The following is a 17,132-nucleotide window of genomic DNA, read 5'->3' on the forward strand; positions in this document are numbered from 1 at the left end:
CCACTAGCAAGAGGGGTGACAGCATCGCGTTGCCCAGGAACCAGGTATGCCATGAATTCTGTCCTTTCAGTGTACTCTACTTATGAAATTATGCTCCTGTTTTAACTTCATCCTTATTGTTTTTGATTATGTTAGTTATCACTTTTCCCTCCTTTTCCAAAATTATTAGTCTCAGAACAGGAAGAAAAACCAAAATTATATGCCAAAACATTTTCCCATCTTCCTGATACTTTTTTCGATATTGTTTCCAAAAAAAATCTTCCCGTGGATTCTTTTTTAATCTTTGACATTTCACTTTTCTTTATATTCCAATAAGTATTTATTAAATTTATTTACCAAAAAATTTTTTTCCTCTAACTTCTTGAGTTCACCATGTAATTTAACGTTTCAGCAAGAATGTTTATATTTATTCCTTCAACAGACAGTGCTCAGTATTTAATGGTTGTTGGCAAATCTGAGAACCTTTTAATTTTATTCCATTTTAACACTTTATACTGCTTATCTTTAGCAGTAAATATATTTTTATCTACTAGATGGTCACTTTCACTCTCAAATCCTCTATATATCCTCGTATCTTCAACTAGTCATCTATGATCCTTCTCTAAAATGATAGTCAATTATTGTTTTCTTGTTTCTGTTATGCTTAATCTATGTAAACTTGTGACTATCTTTATGCTGAAAATGTTTGTAACTGAGGGTGCATGGCCCACACAAAAATTCTAGTAGCTATTACCTTGAGGGAATACACAGGCCAATAGATTAACTAGAGCTGCAAGCAGAGGTGAAAGTGATTCTTGCACTGCTTCTATTGGAAGGCAAGGTGTTGGGGATTTCAAGCTCTTCTGTGGGTCATCACGGAACACTATCATGGAATGTGGTCCTCAGACAAGATGAGACTCAAAAGGTTGGTCTATTTTGATTTGTTTACATTATGATCATGTTGTTGTGGTAGGTTTTTAGTTTCATATATAGTGATATTTCACACAATTCAGCCATGGTGCCATTGGTTAACTTAGTGCCTTCTAATTGGCAATTTCAAAATTAATTTTATTCCAATTGGCTATAATTTCTAAATTTAGGAACATATTCCACTACAAAACCCTTACTCTCTCCTCCCATCTTTTTTTTTTTTATTGCTATGGTTTAAGTACTATCGTTATTTGTATCTTATTTGGCTTGGTCTTTCATCATACCATTTTTAATTTACTTCATATCGCTTTATGCAAGCAACATTCAATTAGTAAATTGTGTTGCAGCTACTGATGTTTGCATTACATTTTCTTTATTTTTCTTATCTATATTCTTTAATAGAGTAATTTAACTTCCGCGCGCGCGTGTGTGTGTGTGTGTGTGTGTGTGAATACACAGGGTGACTTGATGAAGATATAGCATAACTTCAGAGGCTGATTTCTGAAGCAATTTTGATTTAAAAAGTGCACATGAACATGGGTCCAATTACAGAGTAGTGGCTGCTTGAATCTGAAAAAAAATAAAGCAATTATGAGCAATAAAAAATAAAAATAGGCACAAATATAACTGATTGTGTTGATTTATTTAAACATTTTTTATTTATGAAAGATTTTACAGATATACACCTAATTCTGTTTTTACACGATAGATACGTTCCTGAAAAATACGTGTAAAAAAAGACATTGTATTTATGGAAGAAAAGAAGATTGGTTCCGGATCTAAAAAAATCAGTAAAAATAATTAAAAAAAAAACACATAAAAATATCCGTTTTAAGCTTATTATTTTATTTCAACAAAATACACATGTAATAATATGTAATTAAAATGTATTAAAATAAATTTGTATGCATATGAAATGAAAAAAAATTCTTCATGAACAAAAAAAATCTGTTTTACACATAACAAGATTTTATTCATTTTCACTTTCTGATAATAAACGGCGCATACGTTTGCGTACGACTGGAATATCACTGCCATCACTAGAAATGTTGTGGACATCGTCTTCTTCCTCTATTAATGAAATTCTTTCTGTGATCTCTTCAGCAAAATCAGCACGAGTCTCCTCTGGTGCTGATGTTTCACCGGTTTTACGAACGAATTCAGTTATTAATCGTTGTGTTCGTGTTTTGGTTAGGCCGTTATATAATTCTCTGTAAGAGGCTGTCAACAACTTCAGTTCACGTTGGAACTTCCCAGCGCGTTCCTCATTAGGGTCATGTTTGACAAAATGATTACCTAATTTTCTGACCAGTTCCAGACCTTCTTTTATTAAATCTGCATTTAGAACAGGATCATTTTCTTCATTATTACTACTACGTTCTGTGGGATAAGGAGTCCCAAGGACAACCTCTAATATTTCATCTTCGCTTAGGCCTTTGTCGGTTAACAATTCATCAATATCTTCAAACGATAGGTCATCGAATCCTTCTCCACCACTTTTGTGTGCCATTGTAATGATGTTGGGAGATTCGGTCGTATTAGGGATGATGGGATCTTTGCTTTTTACACATTGTGGCCAAACCGCTTTCCAACACGCATTTAAAGTTGCTGGTTTTAATTCAGTTAACGCTAATCCAACTTGATTGATACAATCCATAATTGAGAATTTCTTCCACACATCAATGACTGTTAGTGTTTCATCATTCAGTTTGTCCAAAACGTGTTGGAATGTTCGTTTTACGTAGTATGTTTTAATTGTCGCAATTATACCTTGGTCTAGCGGTTGTATCAAAGATGTAGTATTAGGTGGCAGAAATAAAATTTGTACGTTTGGGTGTTCCAAGACAGGATGGCCGGATGCATTGTCAAGAATCAGAAGAACTTTAAATTCGAGACCTTTCAAATTCATACATAACGTCTGACTTCTGGGACGAAACAGTTGTTGAACCATTCTGTAAAAATAGTAGTGGTCACCCAGGCCTTCTTGTTTGCCATCCAGTGAACAGGCAGTTTATTGATATCTACACCTTTCATTGAACGTGGGTTTAGGGCTCGATTTACCAGCAGTGGTTTCAACATACGATCTCCTGAAGCGTTGGAGGAAAATAATAAGGTCACACGATCCTTAGCTACCTTAAAACCACCAGCAGTTTTCTGCGATTTGGCTACATACGTTCTGTTCGGCATTCGTTTCCAGAAGAAACCAGTTTCATCTGCATTCCACACTTGATCAGGAGTGTATCCTCCATCTTCAATAATTTTTGCAAGTTCCTGCGGGAATACTTTAGCAGCTGATTCATCTGCAGATGCAGTTTCACCTTTAATTTTTATATTATGAAGAGCATTCCTTTTAAGAAACCCTGTCATCCAACCTGTACTCGCAGAAAATTCATACTTTCTGTTTAACTGAGATGAAGTGCTTGGCTCCTTTTCTTTAATCTGTCTGTAAATTCTTAGTGCTGTTTGCTTGATGGCATTTCCATCTACTGGTACTCTTTTTTGTGACTGATCTTCTATCCATATTACCAGGGCCTTTTCCATTTTTTCCTTGACAATATCTCTTGTACATGATGATGAATTAACACTTACTTTTGTTCCAGAACATACCGACTTCCTAATTGCAATTTCATTTTTCTTAATAGTTCTTACGGTAGCTTCATGTACACCAAAATGCTTTCCTACAGACCCCTTGTCCAGTTGCAAGACGATCTAAAATTTGAATTTTAAGTTCCAAAGAAATCGCTTTCCTTTTCATTTTGGTAATAGGCGAATTATTCGACATTATATAAGGGCTACCGAAAAATATCTCTGTTATAATTAATAAAAAAAGGTATGAAAATTTTGTAAACTTACAATTTATTGACTATTGGCAAAATTAATAAATTTATATGTGCACAAATTTCACTAAAGATTCTTTCACTTTGAAATAGAGCTTACTACTACATGTCTGCCGAAGATACAATGCACGAATACCGTAGATGTGCACCAAATTCAATAAAAACGTTGATGATTCATAGATACCTAGACGTACACATTGGTAAGCAAAAGCACGCGTTTCAAAACGCATACACTAGCTGTTATCCAATTTATTGGTGCGTGTAATATAGAAATGATACTAATATGCCACAAATAAAAAAAATTTTCTTAGAATTTAGGCAAAAAAAAATTCATAGAAATCGTGTTAAATCAAAATGACTCGCGTAAAAAGAGAATGAAATATTTATTTTGAATTCGTGTTAAATCAAATTCGTGTAAAAAAAGTTCGTGCAAAAACAGAATTAGGTGTATACACATACAGTTAGAGCAATCTCAAAAACTACCTATGACCAAAACACATTGCTGCTCTTGTCATAAATTGTGTGCACTGCTTGCCTAAGCTCATAATGGCTATCTTTTATGCAAGCCACAGCATTCAATAAGCGATCAAGTAACGAACCTTGTATTTGCACTTCTGCGTGGTATACAAGTTCTTTCACCCATCCCCCCCACAGGCAAAAATCTACAGGGTTTAGATGTGGTGACCTAGGCAAGCAAGTTTGTGAACCACCACAACTGGTCCATTGCTTGAGGAACAAGTCATTGAGGTGAGTAACCACTGCACAGGAACAATGAGGAAGAACTCCACTGTGTAAGTACAATCAACATTGTATACCCAAAGGAACATTTTCTAAGTTACAAAAACATAACATATTGCCATATTCGTCACTTATAAATGTAAAAAGGAATCCTGAAGTGATAGTGTAAAGCGCGTTAGTTGTCTAATGGCATCAGGGGTTTCCCCATCTCCGTGTTGGGTACTCTGTTACACAACGCGGGAACAGAACTCGGATATGATTCAGAACTCTGTGGAGGCCAGAGATTTAAAAAGTGTGTGGGGAGTGGTTTGTTGTGTAGTGCTATGTTCTGTTGTTTCTCTGACCATTTAGCCATTGGGCCCCTACTGGGACCCACGGTTGTTCACACTTTGCCACAAGGAGGCAGGTCAGGCACCCAGTAGATTATTTAAGTACTCTGGCAGGCCCCACCACATAATTTCCGAGGATTTCAGTGACAAGACCTATATATACACTTTGCTGCCACTTTATTAGGTACACCTACCTAGTAGCGTGTTGAGCCTCCTTTAGCCTGAATTCATCTAGGCACGGATTGAACAAGATGCTGAAAATGTTGTGCAGGAATGGAGTACCATGCAGACATGAGTGTGTCACGCAGTTCTTTGAGATTCGACAGAGGTGTAGGCCTGCAGCGAACAGCCCTTTCCAGCTCATCCCAAAGATGTTCAATAGGATTGAGAAGCACAGACTGAGCAGGCCACTACAGCAAAGAAAAGTTATTGTCATGTTCCTGGAACCATTCCACAGTGATTCGGGCTTTGTGCACCAGCGTATTATCCTGCTGGAAGTAACCATCTGACTGAAGATAAACTGTCAACATAAACAGATGCACTTGGTCAGCAACGATGTTTAGGTATGATGTGGCATTCAGACGTGAATTTATGGGTATCAATGGACCCAACATGTGCCAAGAAAACATTCCTCACACCATAACACTGCCCCCACCACCTTGCACAGTAGTTGTCAGACATGATGGGTGCATGGATTCATGTTGTTTTTGCCAAATTCTGAGCCTTCCAGCAATATGATGCACCAGGAACTTCTACTCATCAGACCAAGCAACTGTTTTCCAATCCTCGATAGTCCAGTGCTGGTGTTGCTGTGCCCACAGGAGGCGTGTTCTCTTGTTCTTCATCGATAACAAAGATACATGATGTGGCCATCGGCTGTTGTAGCCCATTCGTGACAAAGTGCAACCTGTGGTCCGTTGTGATGTGCGACATTGTGGCCCATCTGTTTGCCTGCACAATTCTAGCCATCCTCCTCTGACCTCTCTCATCAACAAGCAATTTTCTTCCACAGGAGTGCCGTTGACAGGATGTTCTCTGTTCGTTGCACCATTCTCGATACACCCTTGAAACTGTGGTGCATGAAAAGTTCAGGAGAACTGCCATTTCAGAGATGTTTTGTCCAGCACGTCTCCCACCTATTACCATGCCACGTTCGAAGTCTGTTAGATCACTCCTTTTCCCCATTCTTGCTACGGTTTGTACACTTAACTGATACTAGAAATTGCTCTGCTGCATTTATATCCACAACTGTGGCCACGTGACTTGCAATGTTGTGGGTCAAACCATTTGTGTGCACAGCAGGGGTGTACCTAATAAAGTGGCAGCACAGTGTATACATATATAAAAAAGGGATGAACACTAGAATTTGGAAAGGCTGAAAGAGATTTATAAGAAAACAGTTCAATTTTTAGATGTCGATTAGAATTTTGTGACATTGTTAGGGGCATGCTCGGTCAGTTTAGTTAAGAGTGGGAGGGAAACAGGTAGGAGGATGAGAATGATAGAGTAGGCATCCCCAAAGAGGTCAGTGGGGACAAGCCCCACCAGGTGAAGTATGGGGAGGCAGGGAGGGGAGGAAACAGAGACCCGTTTCCTCCCCCCTGCCTGGGAATGGGGTTTTAAAGGGAACCGGGTTTGAGTACCCAGTTCGGATCGTCAAATGCCATTTTGGCAGCAAAGCTGCAGTATGTCTCCATTGGTGGTGGTAGTAGTGGTTGTCAGGTCCATGTAGTGTCAAATCAGGTAGGAAGGTCAAACTGGCCATCCCACTCCAGGGGTGGGATATGTTAGCTGGCAATGGGGAACCCACCAGACGAAGGAAGGGGAATAATCCCCCTCACCCAGCAGGATGGGGTGGGAGGGAGAGAGAGAGAGACACATTCTACATTGCATCCCCTTGTTACCAGCTTACTGATATTTTTCAGCTATTCTGCTTCCCTGGCTGCCTGTACATCTCCCTTCCCTACATGGTTACTTATTTGGTGTGGGCCCCAGGTTCCTACACATGACAGGGTAGTCCTGGGGGGTAACCCAGGTCAATCCAGTTTTGTCATGTTAGGTTTCTGTCAGGGCACAGAATACTGCAGTCCTGACAGTTTTTAAGTCATCGTCTAGGCGTGAAGTACCAATGGAACATAAAGGAACAACACTGAACGCTGTATATTTCGTTGGTTACATTCGATCAAGGTTGTATGGCACATGTTACAAGCACAAGAGAATCTTGAATATTACATAACCATAATTATTCAGAATCAGACTACCACGTTCATATGAATTATTTTTACTCAAAATTACCTCAGAAATCAACTTGAAGTTATGACACATCTTTATATCACCCTGTATATACATATCTCTAATTATACCTTTCAGTTATTTCAGTTTCACTAATACCTGCACTCAGATATTAGTTGCTGTATCAGCATCAATCACAAACTGCTCAAATAAACATCCCACACGTGTTGAGATGGTCTCCTTTTTTTCGTTATTTCCAACGCCTACATGATACCACTGAGATCATCTCAGATATAATAATATTCCTTTAAATTTTATTTACTTTTTATGTGGATAACAGTTTAGACTGAATCACAGGTGCAAACTATGGTTACATCTCTCTGGGTAATACTGATCTTTATTTCCATCCTTTGGCCTTGGAAACAGTTTAATGTTTAAATTTTGTACAGTTTTCACTTTGGATCCATCATCTATATTGACCCTTTTTGGTAACATGTACTGAGAGCTCTCTCCACAGAGAGCAATATCCTGTTTTTTCTTTTTTAATACTACTATTTTGTAAAATATTTTTAGCTCACAGTGTTATGGGAGCTACAGTACTGTATTGTAGCTCCCATAACACACTGTGAAAAACAGCTTCTGATATTCCTAAGAGCAAGAAAATGCTCAGACAGCTTGCTACAAAGTGTAATGCTTCTTAGCATTATTAAAACAACAGTCAGTTGTAAAAGTCAAATGAAGATGGCCTATGACAAAAGCTTTGAAGATGGGCACAAATGGTATGCACATCAAGATATGCAGTTTAGCTTCAGCAGCTGCTAACCAATTTGCATAGCACAACTTCAGTGCCAGTGATGGTTCATTGTGGCACTTTCATAAGGAGCATGGTATTTTCCACAAAAGATACGATGATTCGTTGAGCAGTAAGAATGTTGAGTCTTTTAGAAAGCATCTCGATAAGATAAATATATAAATAAAAAATAATAACCTTTGGAGTGTGCTTGGCTGAGATTGAAAATTTCTGGCTTTGTTACCCTGTGAACCTTCCAGCCTATAAGCATGAGATAGGCTAGAAACTCATGCAAGGAGAGAACTTCAATCATGCTAAACTAAATGCTGTAGAGGTCATCAAGGAAGTGCTGAAGAATATCCATGCATGAACTCCCAGTCATTTACTGTAATTCATCCACCAATGAGTGTTACCCACCAAGAGGGAGTAACACTCTTGATCTGATTAGCAGCAGTGATTATTCATGCATTAAGAATTTACAGATAAAGGAACAACTAGGTGGTAGTTTGCTGTCCGTTTGTTTGTTATTTGGTTTTTAGGAGCATTAGCAACTAAGGCCATATTGCTCTGGGGATATGCGGTGGTCATTCCCTGACCTTTCCACATCCTCCATATTTGGTGGTCACGGGTTCGAACCCTGGTCTAATCAAGAAGCGTGTGCTATGCGCTGCTGCTCCTGCCCAAGGAGGCTCCCTAGGTGGCAGTGATCAGTGTATTGATGTGGGACTTACTTAGAGATTGGGATAAATAAAAAGGTTTTTGCTTTGGTAAAGACAACTACAGTGGTCTCATAGATTTTTAAGGTTCTATACAGTGGGACCAACTAATGATGTTACCAATGGCAAATTCTAAATGGAAAGCATTCAAGGAAGTAATTTTGAAAGCTACTAGGCTTTTTGTTCCAACTAAGAAATACTGCTCTAGGTTTAGAACCAAATGGATGTCAGATGAACTAATGAGACTCGTGGCAGAGAAGAAAAACGAATGGGATGCACATGAATTGTGAGGCGACACAGAAGCCAATGGTAGATACAAGCTAGTCTGTAATCACGTCAAAAAGGAGGTTAGGCAAGCGAAGGCAGACAAAGAAAAATCTTGGGCAAATGATGCAAACAAAACAGCAAAGACTCCTTTACTTATATAAACTCCAAAAGGATGGGGATGAATCAGATTGGTCCACTTGATATCAATGGTTTGACTGTAGATGATCATTCTCAGATAGCTGCCAAACTAAATGAATATTTTGCATCTACATTCACACACAAGGAGTTATTCAAAGAGGAGAGGGCCAGTTGTCTATCAAACTCTCACAGGGAATTAAATGATTTTGTAATAACTGAGAGCAAAGTGGAGAAGAAATTGTTGAAGTTAAACATAAGAAAGGCACCTGGGATCTATCCAGTTTTATTAAAAGGCGGTGGTAGAGGAAGTAAGCAAACCCTTAGCCATAAAATGAGAGCATCCTTGGACTCAGGAGAAATCCCCACGGACTAGAGATGTGCAAATGTATATCCAATTCACAAAGGAGGATCAAAGGGTGACAAGAGTAATTACAGACATGTTTGATTTCTGTTCCAGGGAAAATAATGGAGTTACTGGTTAAAGAAGGGTCACTGCAGGATCATCTAGACAACATTGGTAATAATTCAGACACAGCATGGGTTTGTCAAAGGGAATTCTTGTCTGACCAATTTGATTGGATACTATGATGTGGTCACAAAGGAACTGGATGCAAAAAAATAATTTTGATATCATATACTTGGATTTCAGGAAAGCTTTTGACACTGTTGCACATGGAAGACTACTGTACAAATTGGAGCAGTATAGCATTAAGGGCAAGTTGCTACAATGGATAAAAGGATGGTTGACTGGAATAAGACAGAGTGGTAATCAATGAACACTACTCTACATGAACTAATGTTATTAGTGGTGTCCCTCAGGGTTCGGTATTGGGCCCATTGTTGTTTTATATATTTATCAATGATATTGATGAAGGTATATCAGGCTTAGTGTCAAAATTTGCAGATGATACAGAGGTTGGCAGGGTTGTTTACGACAGTAATGGCAGTGTTATACTGCAACAGGATATGGAAAAGTCAGGTAAATGGGCCGAGAAGTGACAACCGAATTTTAAACATTGACAAATGCAAAGTAGTGCATATGGGTAGCAGTAACCCCAGAAAAATGTACCAACTATGTGGTGTTACACTCAGGTTAGTGGAGAATGAAAGAGACCTGGGGTAATTGTGCAGTCAGATATGAAGTTTTCTGACAGTGCAGACAGGCTGCCAGGGTAGGTCATGGGGTCTTATCAATGATATACAGGAATTTTTGAGCAGGGATAAGGAGGTGATTATCCTCCTGTATAATGCAATGGTCAGTGTTTACAGGTCACAGTCTGAGTACTGTGTACAGGTCTGTAAGCCTCATTTTAGGAAGGATATAGAGTTGCTAGAATGAGTACAGAGAAGGGCAACAAGACTAGTGAAGGGAACAAAGGGGGTGCCTCTTATGAAGAAAGGCTTAAGTTCTGCAAATTGCAGTTTCTGGAGACTAGGCACCTGTGAGGCAATCTGATTGAGGTGTATAAAGGCCATGAATGGATTGAGCAGGCTCAATGCTGATGGGCTTCTTCCTCTTGTTAAGATTACAAACCTGAGGGGGCATAGATTCAAACTGAGGGTTGTAGAATAGATGTGCAGAAGTTTGCCTTTAGCCAGCAGGTAGTTGATTGCTGGAACAAACTTCCATTTGTTGTTGTGGAAGTTCATTGCTTAAATAAATTCAAGGCAGAATTAGACAAACATTTGGAATGAATGGATCGGTGAAATGGGAAGGTTTTTTTTTTTTTTTGGCTGATGCTGTATAAGCTTGCATTCTTGCATCGTGTTTCATTCTTTCACAATGAAAATCAGCTTTGACTGGATTTACAGTATCTCTAAACCTGAGGTTCGGCATTATTAGACAGAAGTCCTCAAGGCTCCCTCCCCCAGGGTGTCGTGGCCTTGTTGATCAGCAACAACTCCACATCAGAAAAGTTGTAAAGCTGTGATGGGGGTGCTTGGTATTGTCACCTAACATATCCACTGATAAATAAAAGAATCATGCTGGCATGCAAAAGGTTGTAGATGAAGTAATGGTAGCTATGGTGGATGAGATGAATTAAGTAAAAGATACAAGAAGACAAAAACCTTAGTATAACGTCTGCACCTATAATCTAAAGTCTGCCATATTTAACTGAAGTGTTTCTTGAAAGGATATGAAGATCTACACCCTTTCAAATGGGCAAAACAAAATCTATCATGACAAGGATGCAGACTGACTTAGGGGTTCTAGGCTACTGAACCATCTGAAGTCCAAATTATTATAAAAACATTTTGGAAGGTTGGTAAATCTTCTAACCATAACAATGTAATGGTTAGACTACATTTGGAATCTGTATTCAGGTCTGGAGATGGGGGGGGAAAGGATGCCAAACTTCTAGAGAGGATTCAGAGAAGGGCAACTAGCATGTGAACTGGTAAGTTTGACAAACAGGCATCTAAGAAAGATGAAAAAGACACTGAAGGGATTTAGTAAAGTGAATGAGGAAGGTTTGTTCTCCTTAGTAGGAGAGGCAAGAACCAGAGGACACATTTATAAAATCTCAAGGAATAACAAAAGACTGGATATCACAAAGTTCACTCCTATAGGCAATGAGTTGTTGAGCCCTGGAATATGTTGCCTCCCAATGTGGCAGAGGTAATGGGTCTGACTAAGTTCAAAGTGGAATTGGATAGCTACTTTGTAGGAATGAGAGCAGTATAAATATTCTATGTTATTTCATTTTGATGCAGACTGCTTCCTTGCATCATTTTGGCATTACTCATTAATAAATGACTACATATACTATGCTACCAAAACAATTTTGACAACCACATAAAATACTTATATAGACAGGAATGAATTTTAACCTATTGAAGTAATATATTAAACACAGTACATCAAAACATACAAATCAAGTAGTAATATTTAAAATTTTTAAGACTACTTACCAAATGGAGAGTGTTTAACAGCAAGATGCAAAGGAGATTGCCTATGAATTTCCAGAGCTTTAACATTTGCTCTATGTTTCAACAACAACTGTGTAATTAAAGTATGACCATGCATTGCAGCAAGGTGAAGAGGAGTATACCAGTAATAGTCAAACTGACTAGCACTACAACCATGGTTCAACAGAAGTTCAGCTACAAAAGAAAATATTTCAATACAATCTATGAAAAACAAAGCAAAGTAATATATATTAATGAAATAAATGCAAGACATCCCAAATGAAAACAGATGCAATTTACAAAAATCAAGCAACCCTGGGACCTGTAGATTGCCAGTTTTGGACTATAAATCTAACCAATTATGAAACTGTCAAAATTCAAGCACAGATAAAGGTTGAATGCATTCACAGCACCAAAGCATATAAATTTTAACAATACAGTCAGTCCTCATATAGCACGATAGTTGTGTTCCTATAAACCCTTGTGCAATGCAAAATCGTGCAATATAAATAACATGCCCAATGGGAAAAATAGGGTTAGGTGCCAATCACCAAGACTGAACACACATTTGTAACCAAATCATTACCAAACAATAAATAATCGTAATAAAATACTTACGTATTTTATTACGACTATTACGTAATAAAACATTGCTAATGCTTTTGGTTCTATCATTAGCGAACTTGTCCTCTGTTTGATTTTCTAACCAAACAGATGACAACCATTCCACCTCTTCCAATTCTTGTGTCTTTATCTAATGGATTTTATTATACTTTGAGTTGTTCCTGCTATGAAAGTTGTTTTTATTTTCTCTGCATTCTTTCTAATTCTCAGCGTTGTGTCATTTAGGCCTGTAGCACATGCAATATCACATGTTCTTTCATTTCGCTCAAAGTGTTTCACAATTTCATATTTTACTCTAACAGAGGCCAGTCCGCCTGTTAGAGAAAACCGGGAGAAACCCCGGTGGGCCGGAGGCCAGAAGTGTGATTTTGGCCATAAACGCTAGTATGAGGCCGCTACAAATTTTCCCGGGTAAGAATTTTTGACCCAGTCTGCCTCTGTCTATCGATATTGCTTTCCTTTTTCTCTCTGAACCTGTAGTGCCTTCACCAGGATGCCTCCTTTTCACACCTTTGAAGTATTTTACTCATTTTTAGGGAATAAAGCACAATTACAAAATGAGGAGGCACGTTTGATACATAAACAAAGCTGTACACGTGTAGCAACTGAATAAACAACACAATAGTGTGTCTCTGCCATAAAGGCAGAGACACTATTAACACCTCACTAGCTCACATTTTACTAAAGTACATTTCTGGGGGTTATTACCATAAAACAATAAAAACAATTTCCAGTTGTGTTTCTACTAGTGGAATCTGTTATAATCTGGTAATAAACTCGATCTAATTGCATTTGCGATGATACCGATAGCTGCAATTGTGTGGGTTTTTACGTTATTATGGTGAAATGTTTATCCGCTTCACTGATATAAATACATTTTCAGAATCTTCTCTTCATTGCTATCGTATTGCATTCAGTTGGGGTGATTCCGTGTTCGACTGCCATTTCTTGTAAACACAAAGGCGAATCATGCATAAGCGAATTCGGTTCGTGTTATATACGATATTGTTCTCCTATTTATAAATCCCGTATGATTGAATTCATGTAGTGTAAACATGTGTTATACGAGGATTGACTGTATTTCTTAATTATTACATTATAACTATTATTTTATTCTTATTGTTTTTTTTTTTTAATTCCTGGGCTGTTGGTTAAAACTGGTAAATGAGAAACTTAACAACAAGAAATTACCAAAGCATTTACCTACAGAATCACACAGGTAATAAAATTAAAGAGAAAAAAAAAAAAAAAAATCAAACAGAAACAAAATTTATATTTGCTATTATTACATATTAGTATTAATAATGACAAATGGTGCAAAAAAAGCAAGCTTATTTGCATAAGCAAAAAATAAAAAAACGCTTCACCCATAGCCTCCACTAGATTGCCTAGGTCTTCCTTGAATTTATTCAAACTACTCACTTCCACAACAATCGGCTTGTTCCAGTAATCAGCCATCCATTAGCTGAAGGCTAACTTCTGCATACACATCTATTCTACAAACATCTCTCCTCATTTTGAATTTATGCCCCCTCATGTGCACAGTCTGAACAAGAGGAAGAATCCCAACAGTGCAAAGTTTACTCAAGCTATTTAAAGCCTTAAACACCTCATTCAGATCACCCTACCGGTGCCTAGTCTCCAGATACTGCAATTTCCAGAACCGAAACCTTTCTTCGCAAGAGCCCCCTTTGTCCCCCTCACCAATCTCATTGCCCTTCTCTGTACCTGATCCAGCAGCTCTACATCCTTCCTAAAATGAGACCTTCAGACCTGTATGCAGTACTCAAGATAGGGCCTGCCTACTGCCATATACATTGTGATAAATCACCACCTTATCTCTGATAGCAAAATTCCTGTATATCATTCAGCAAACCCCATGAGCTGTCCTGACAACTTGTCTGCACTGCTCAGAGAACTTCATAGAACTGCACAATTATCCTGGGTCTTTTTCATTTTCCACTACCCCGAGTGTAGCACAACACAGTTGGTATGTTACCCTGGAGTTACTACTACCCATATGCAATACTTTACATTTATCAACATTAAACTTCAATTGCCATTTCTCAGCCCATCTGCCTAATTTTTCTAGCTCCCTCGTTGTAAGAGCATACCTTCATTAATGTCATTAACCACCTACCAACCTTTGTAACATCTGCAAACTTAGACATTAAATCTGATACACCCTCATTCATTTGTACCCTCAATATCATACATAAATACCAAAACAAAATTGGGCCCATCATTGTCCAGTGATAACCACTCTGTCTTCTCCCACGCAACCATCCCTATATCCACAGCAGTAACCTTCCTCTATTTACTTCCATGTGCTTCTTACCACTATTCTCACCACTGGCTGCTTGCTATTCTGGGCTCTATCCTACATTAATAGTTCTTTGTTCTAATTTAGATTCTCAGCTATATATATATATATATATATATATATATATTTTTTTTTTTTTTTTTTTTCTTTTGATATATTTTAGTTTTGTTCCTCTGTTGTGTCATAAATTACATGCTGGATTTCTATCTATCCTCCCTTATACATGTGTCTAAATTTTTTTTTTCTCCTGTCTTTCCCTTAATTCTATTTATTAATTTTATTTTTTCCATGGTACGTACATGTTAAAAACAGAGGACACTATACTGTTGTGCAATATGCAACAATACAATTATATATAAGTACAGTGGATTCCGGTTATTTGGGCCACCGGTTAATTGGGGCAGCCGTTTATTTGGGGCAAATCTTAAAAAACAGAACCCAATCAAGAAAATAGCCAGGGTTTACTTCGCTTAATTGGGACAACATGCCGTTTAATCGGGGCAGGAGACCGCAGCACTGGAGATTATACTACAATTGTCTCCGACTGAACCACGTGGTACGGTCGGATTTCTGGAGGTCACAACCATAAAACAATAAAAATTAGCAGTCACCTGTTTATTGGACATTTCCGTTAGTGCAATCTATCATAAACGGATAGTAAACTCTATCTTATTGAATTTGCAATAATAATGACAGCTGGAATTCTGTGGGTTGTTATGGTGAAATGTGTTTACAAACATCCATGAAATCTTTCAATCATATAAAAAAATTAATTTTCAGAATCTTCTCTTAATTCCTATTTTTAAAGCTTCATAACTTGTTACTCCATTCTCACTTGCACGTATCGTGTTACTTGCAATTTGTGTGTGCCATGTTCTTTGTTATTGATTGCTTATCTTTTTACTGTTTTAAATTTTAACCCCCACCCACAAATGTCAGTGAACAGAAATGTCAACTAGTTAGTATGTACATATTACAGTACATATTAATTATTTCGATTATCACGTATATTCTTCCAATTTTCACATATCATTTAATTTTCTAATTGGTAAGGTAATAAAAGGTAAATTTGTGCTTAATATATCTTTACTTTTATATAGCCGGTGGATAATATTCCTCCTATTTTTGCCAATAGAATCACTGTTTAATAGAATTAAAATTCAATTCACAAACGTGATCACAATGACCAGCGCTTACTACATATTGTATAGTGAACGGTACTTTACTATGGTGACTCCATCGTAATGTGGGTGCCTCCGTAGCCAGGTGGGCAGGAGCAGCAGTGCGAAGCACATGCTTCTTGATTTAGACCAGGGTTTGAGCCCGTGACCACCAAATATGGAGGATGCGGAAAGGTCAGGGAATGACCACCGCATATCTCCGGAGCAATATGGCCTTTGTTGCTAATGCTCCTAAAAAAAAAAAAAAAACCAAATAACAAAAATCGTAATGTGGTTTGATTGTATAGTGAACCAATTGTAAAGCGGGGGTCCATTGTATTTTTAACTATTTACGTGAAACTTCGGATAATTGGGGCAGCCGCTTAATCGGGCCAAAATGCACTAGTTCCGATGTGTCCCAAATAACCGAAATCGACTGTATTTATTTCTATATAGTGTTTAAAATGTATTATTATTATTTTTTTTTTATCCTTTTTAGTAGCTATACTACCTACTCTCATCTTCCTTTTTTTCTTTTCTCAGTAGCTATTATTTATCTATAGGTTATACAATTGTGGTTGTTGGGTGTTTTCTGCCTATCAGTGGCCCTCGTCCATAAAATTTTTTCCCTTCTTTCTCAACTTTTCATTTTTATAGTTTCACACACACACACACACACACACACACACACACACACACACACACACACACACACCACTATTCACAAATGTGTGGAACAGCAAGCTGAAATGTTCAATGCATAGGATACATAAGATACCAATACTAAGATAGTCCTCTTTCATATATTGATGCTTTGCTAGACATTCTTCCTGAGCAGTTTTGCACTTGAAGATGTATACACACAACCAAGTATCACTAGGCGCCTCCGTAGCCAGGTGGGCAGGAACAGCAGTGTGTAGCACACGCTTCTTGATTAGACCGGGGTTCGAGCCCATGATCACCAAATACGGAGGATGCGGAAAGGTCAGGGAATGACCACCGCATATCCCTGGAGCAATATGGCCTTAGTTGCTAATGCTCCTAAAAACCAAATAAACAAACAAACAAGTATCACTACTTTCATTTGATACTACCTCCACAATTTATTATACTAAATAATTCCCTTTGGTATATATACACACACACACACACACAAAAA

General features: G+C 37.9%; 1 protein-coding gene across 2 annotated transcripts in view; it reads right to left on the reverse strand.

Annotated features, from left to right (window-relative positions):
• Positions 1–17,132, reverse strand: part of LOC150077723 (uncharacterized) — a 36,406-nt gene that overhangs the window by 12,859 nt on the left and 6,415 nt on the right. For both annotated transcript variants that reach the window (XM_090385534.1, XM_090385533.1), the window contains exon 3: positions 11,870–12,061. In XM_090385534.1, coding sequence (XP_090241660.1) covers positions 11,870–12,061 — 192 coding nt within the window. The remainder of the gene's footprint in view (positions 1–11,869; positions 12,062–17,132) is intronic.

Source organism: Mastigoproctus giganteus, chromosome 11 (genome assembly GCF_048544385.1).
Source record: "Mastigoproctus giganteus isolate SK-2022 chromosome 11, ASM4854438v1, whole genome shotgun sequence".
NCBI lineage: Eukaryota > Metazoa > Arthropoda > Arachnida > Uropygi > Thelyphonidae > Mastigoproctus > Mastigoproctus giganteus.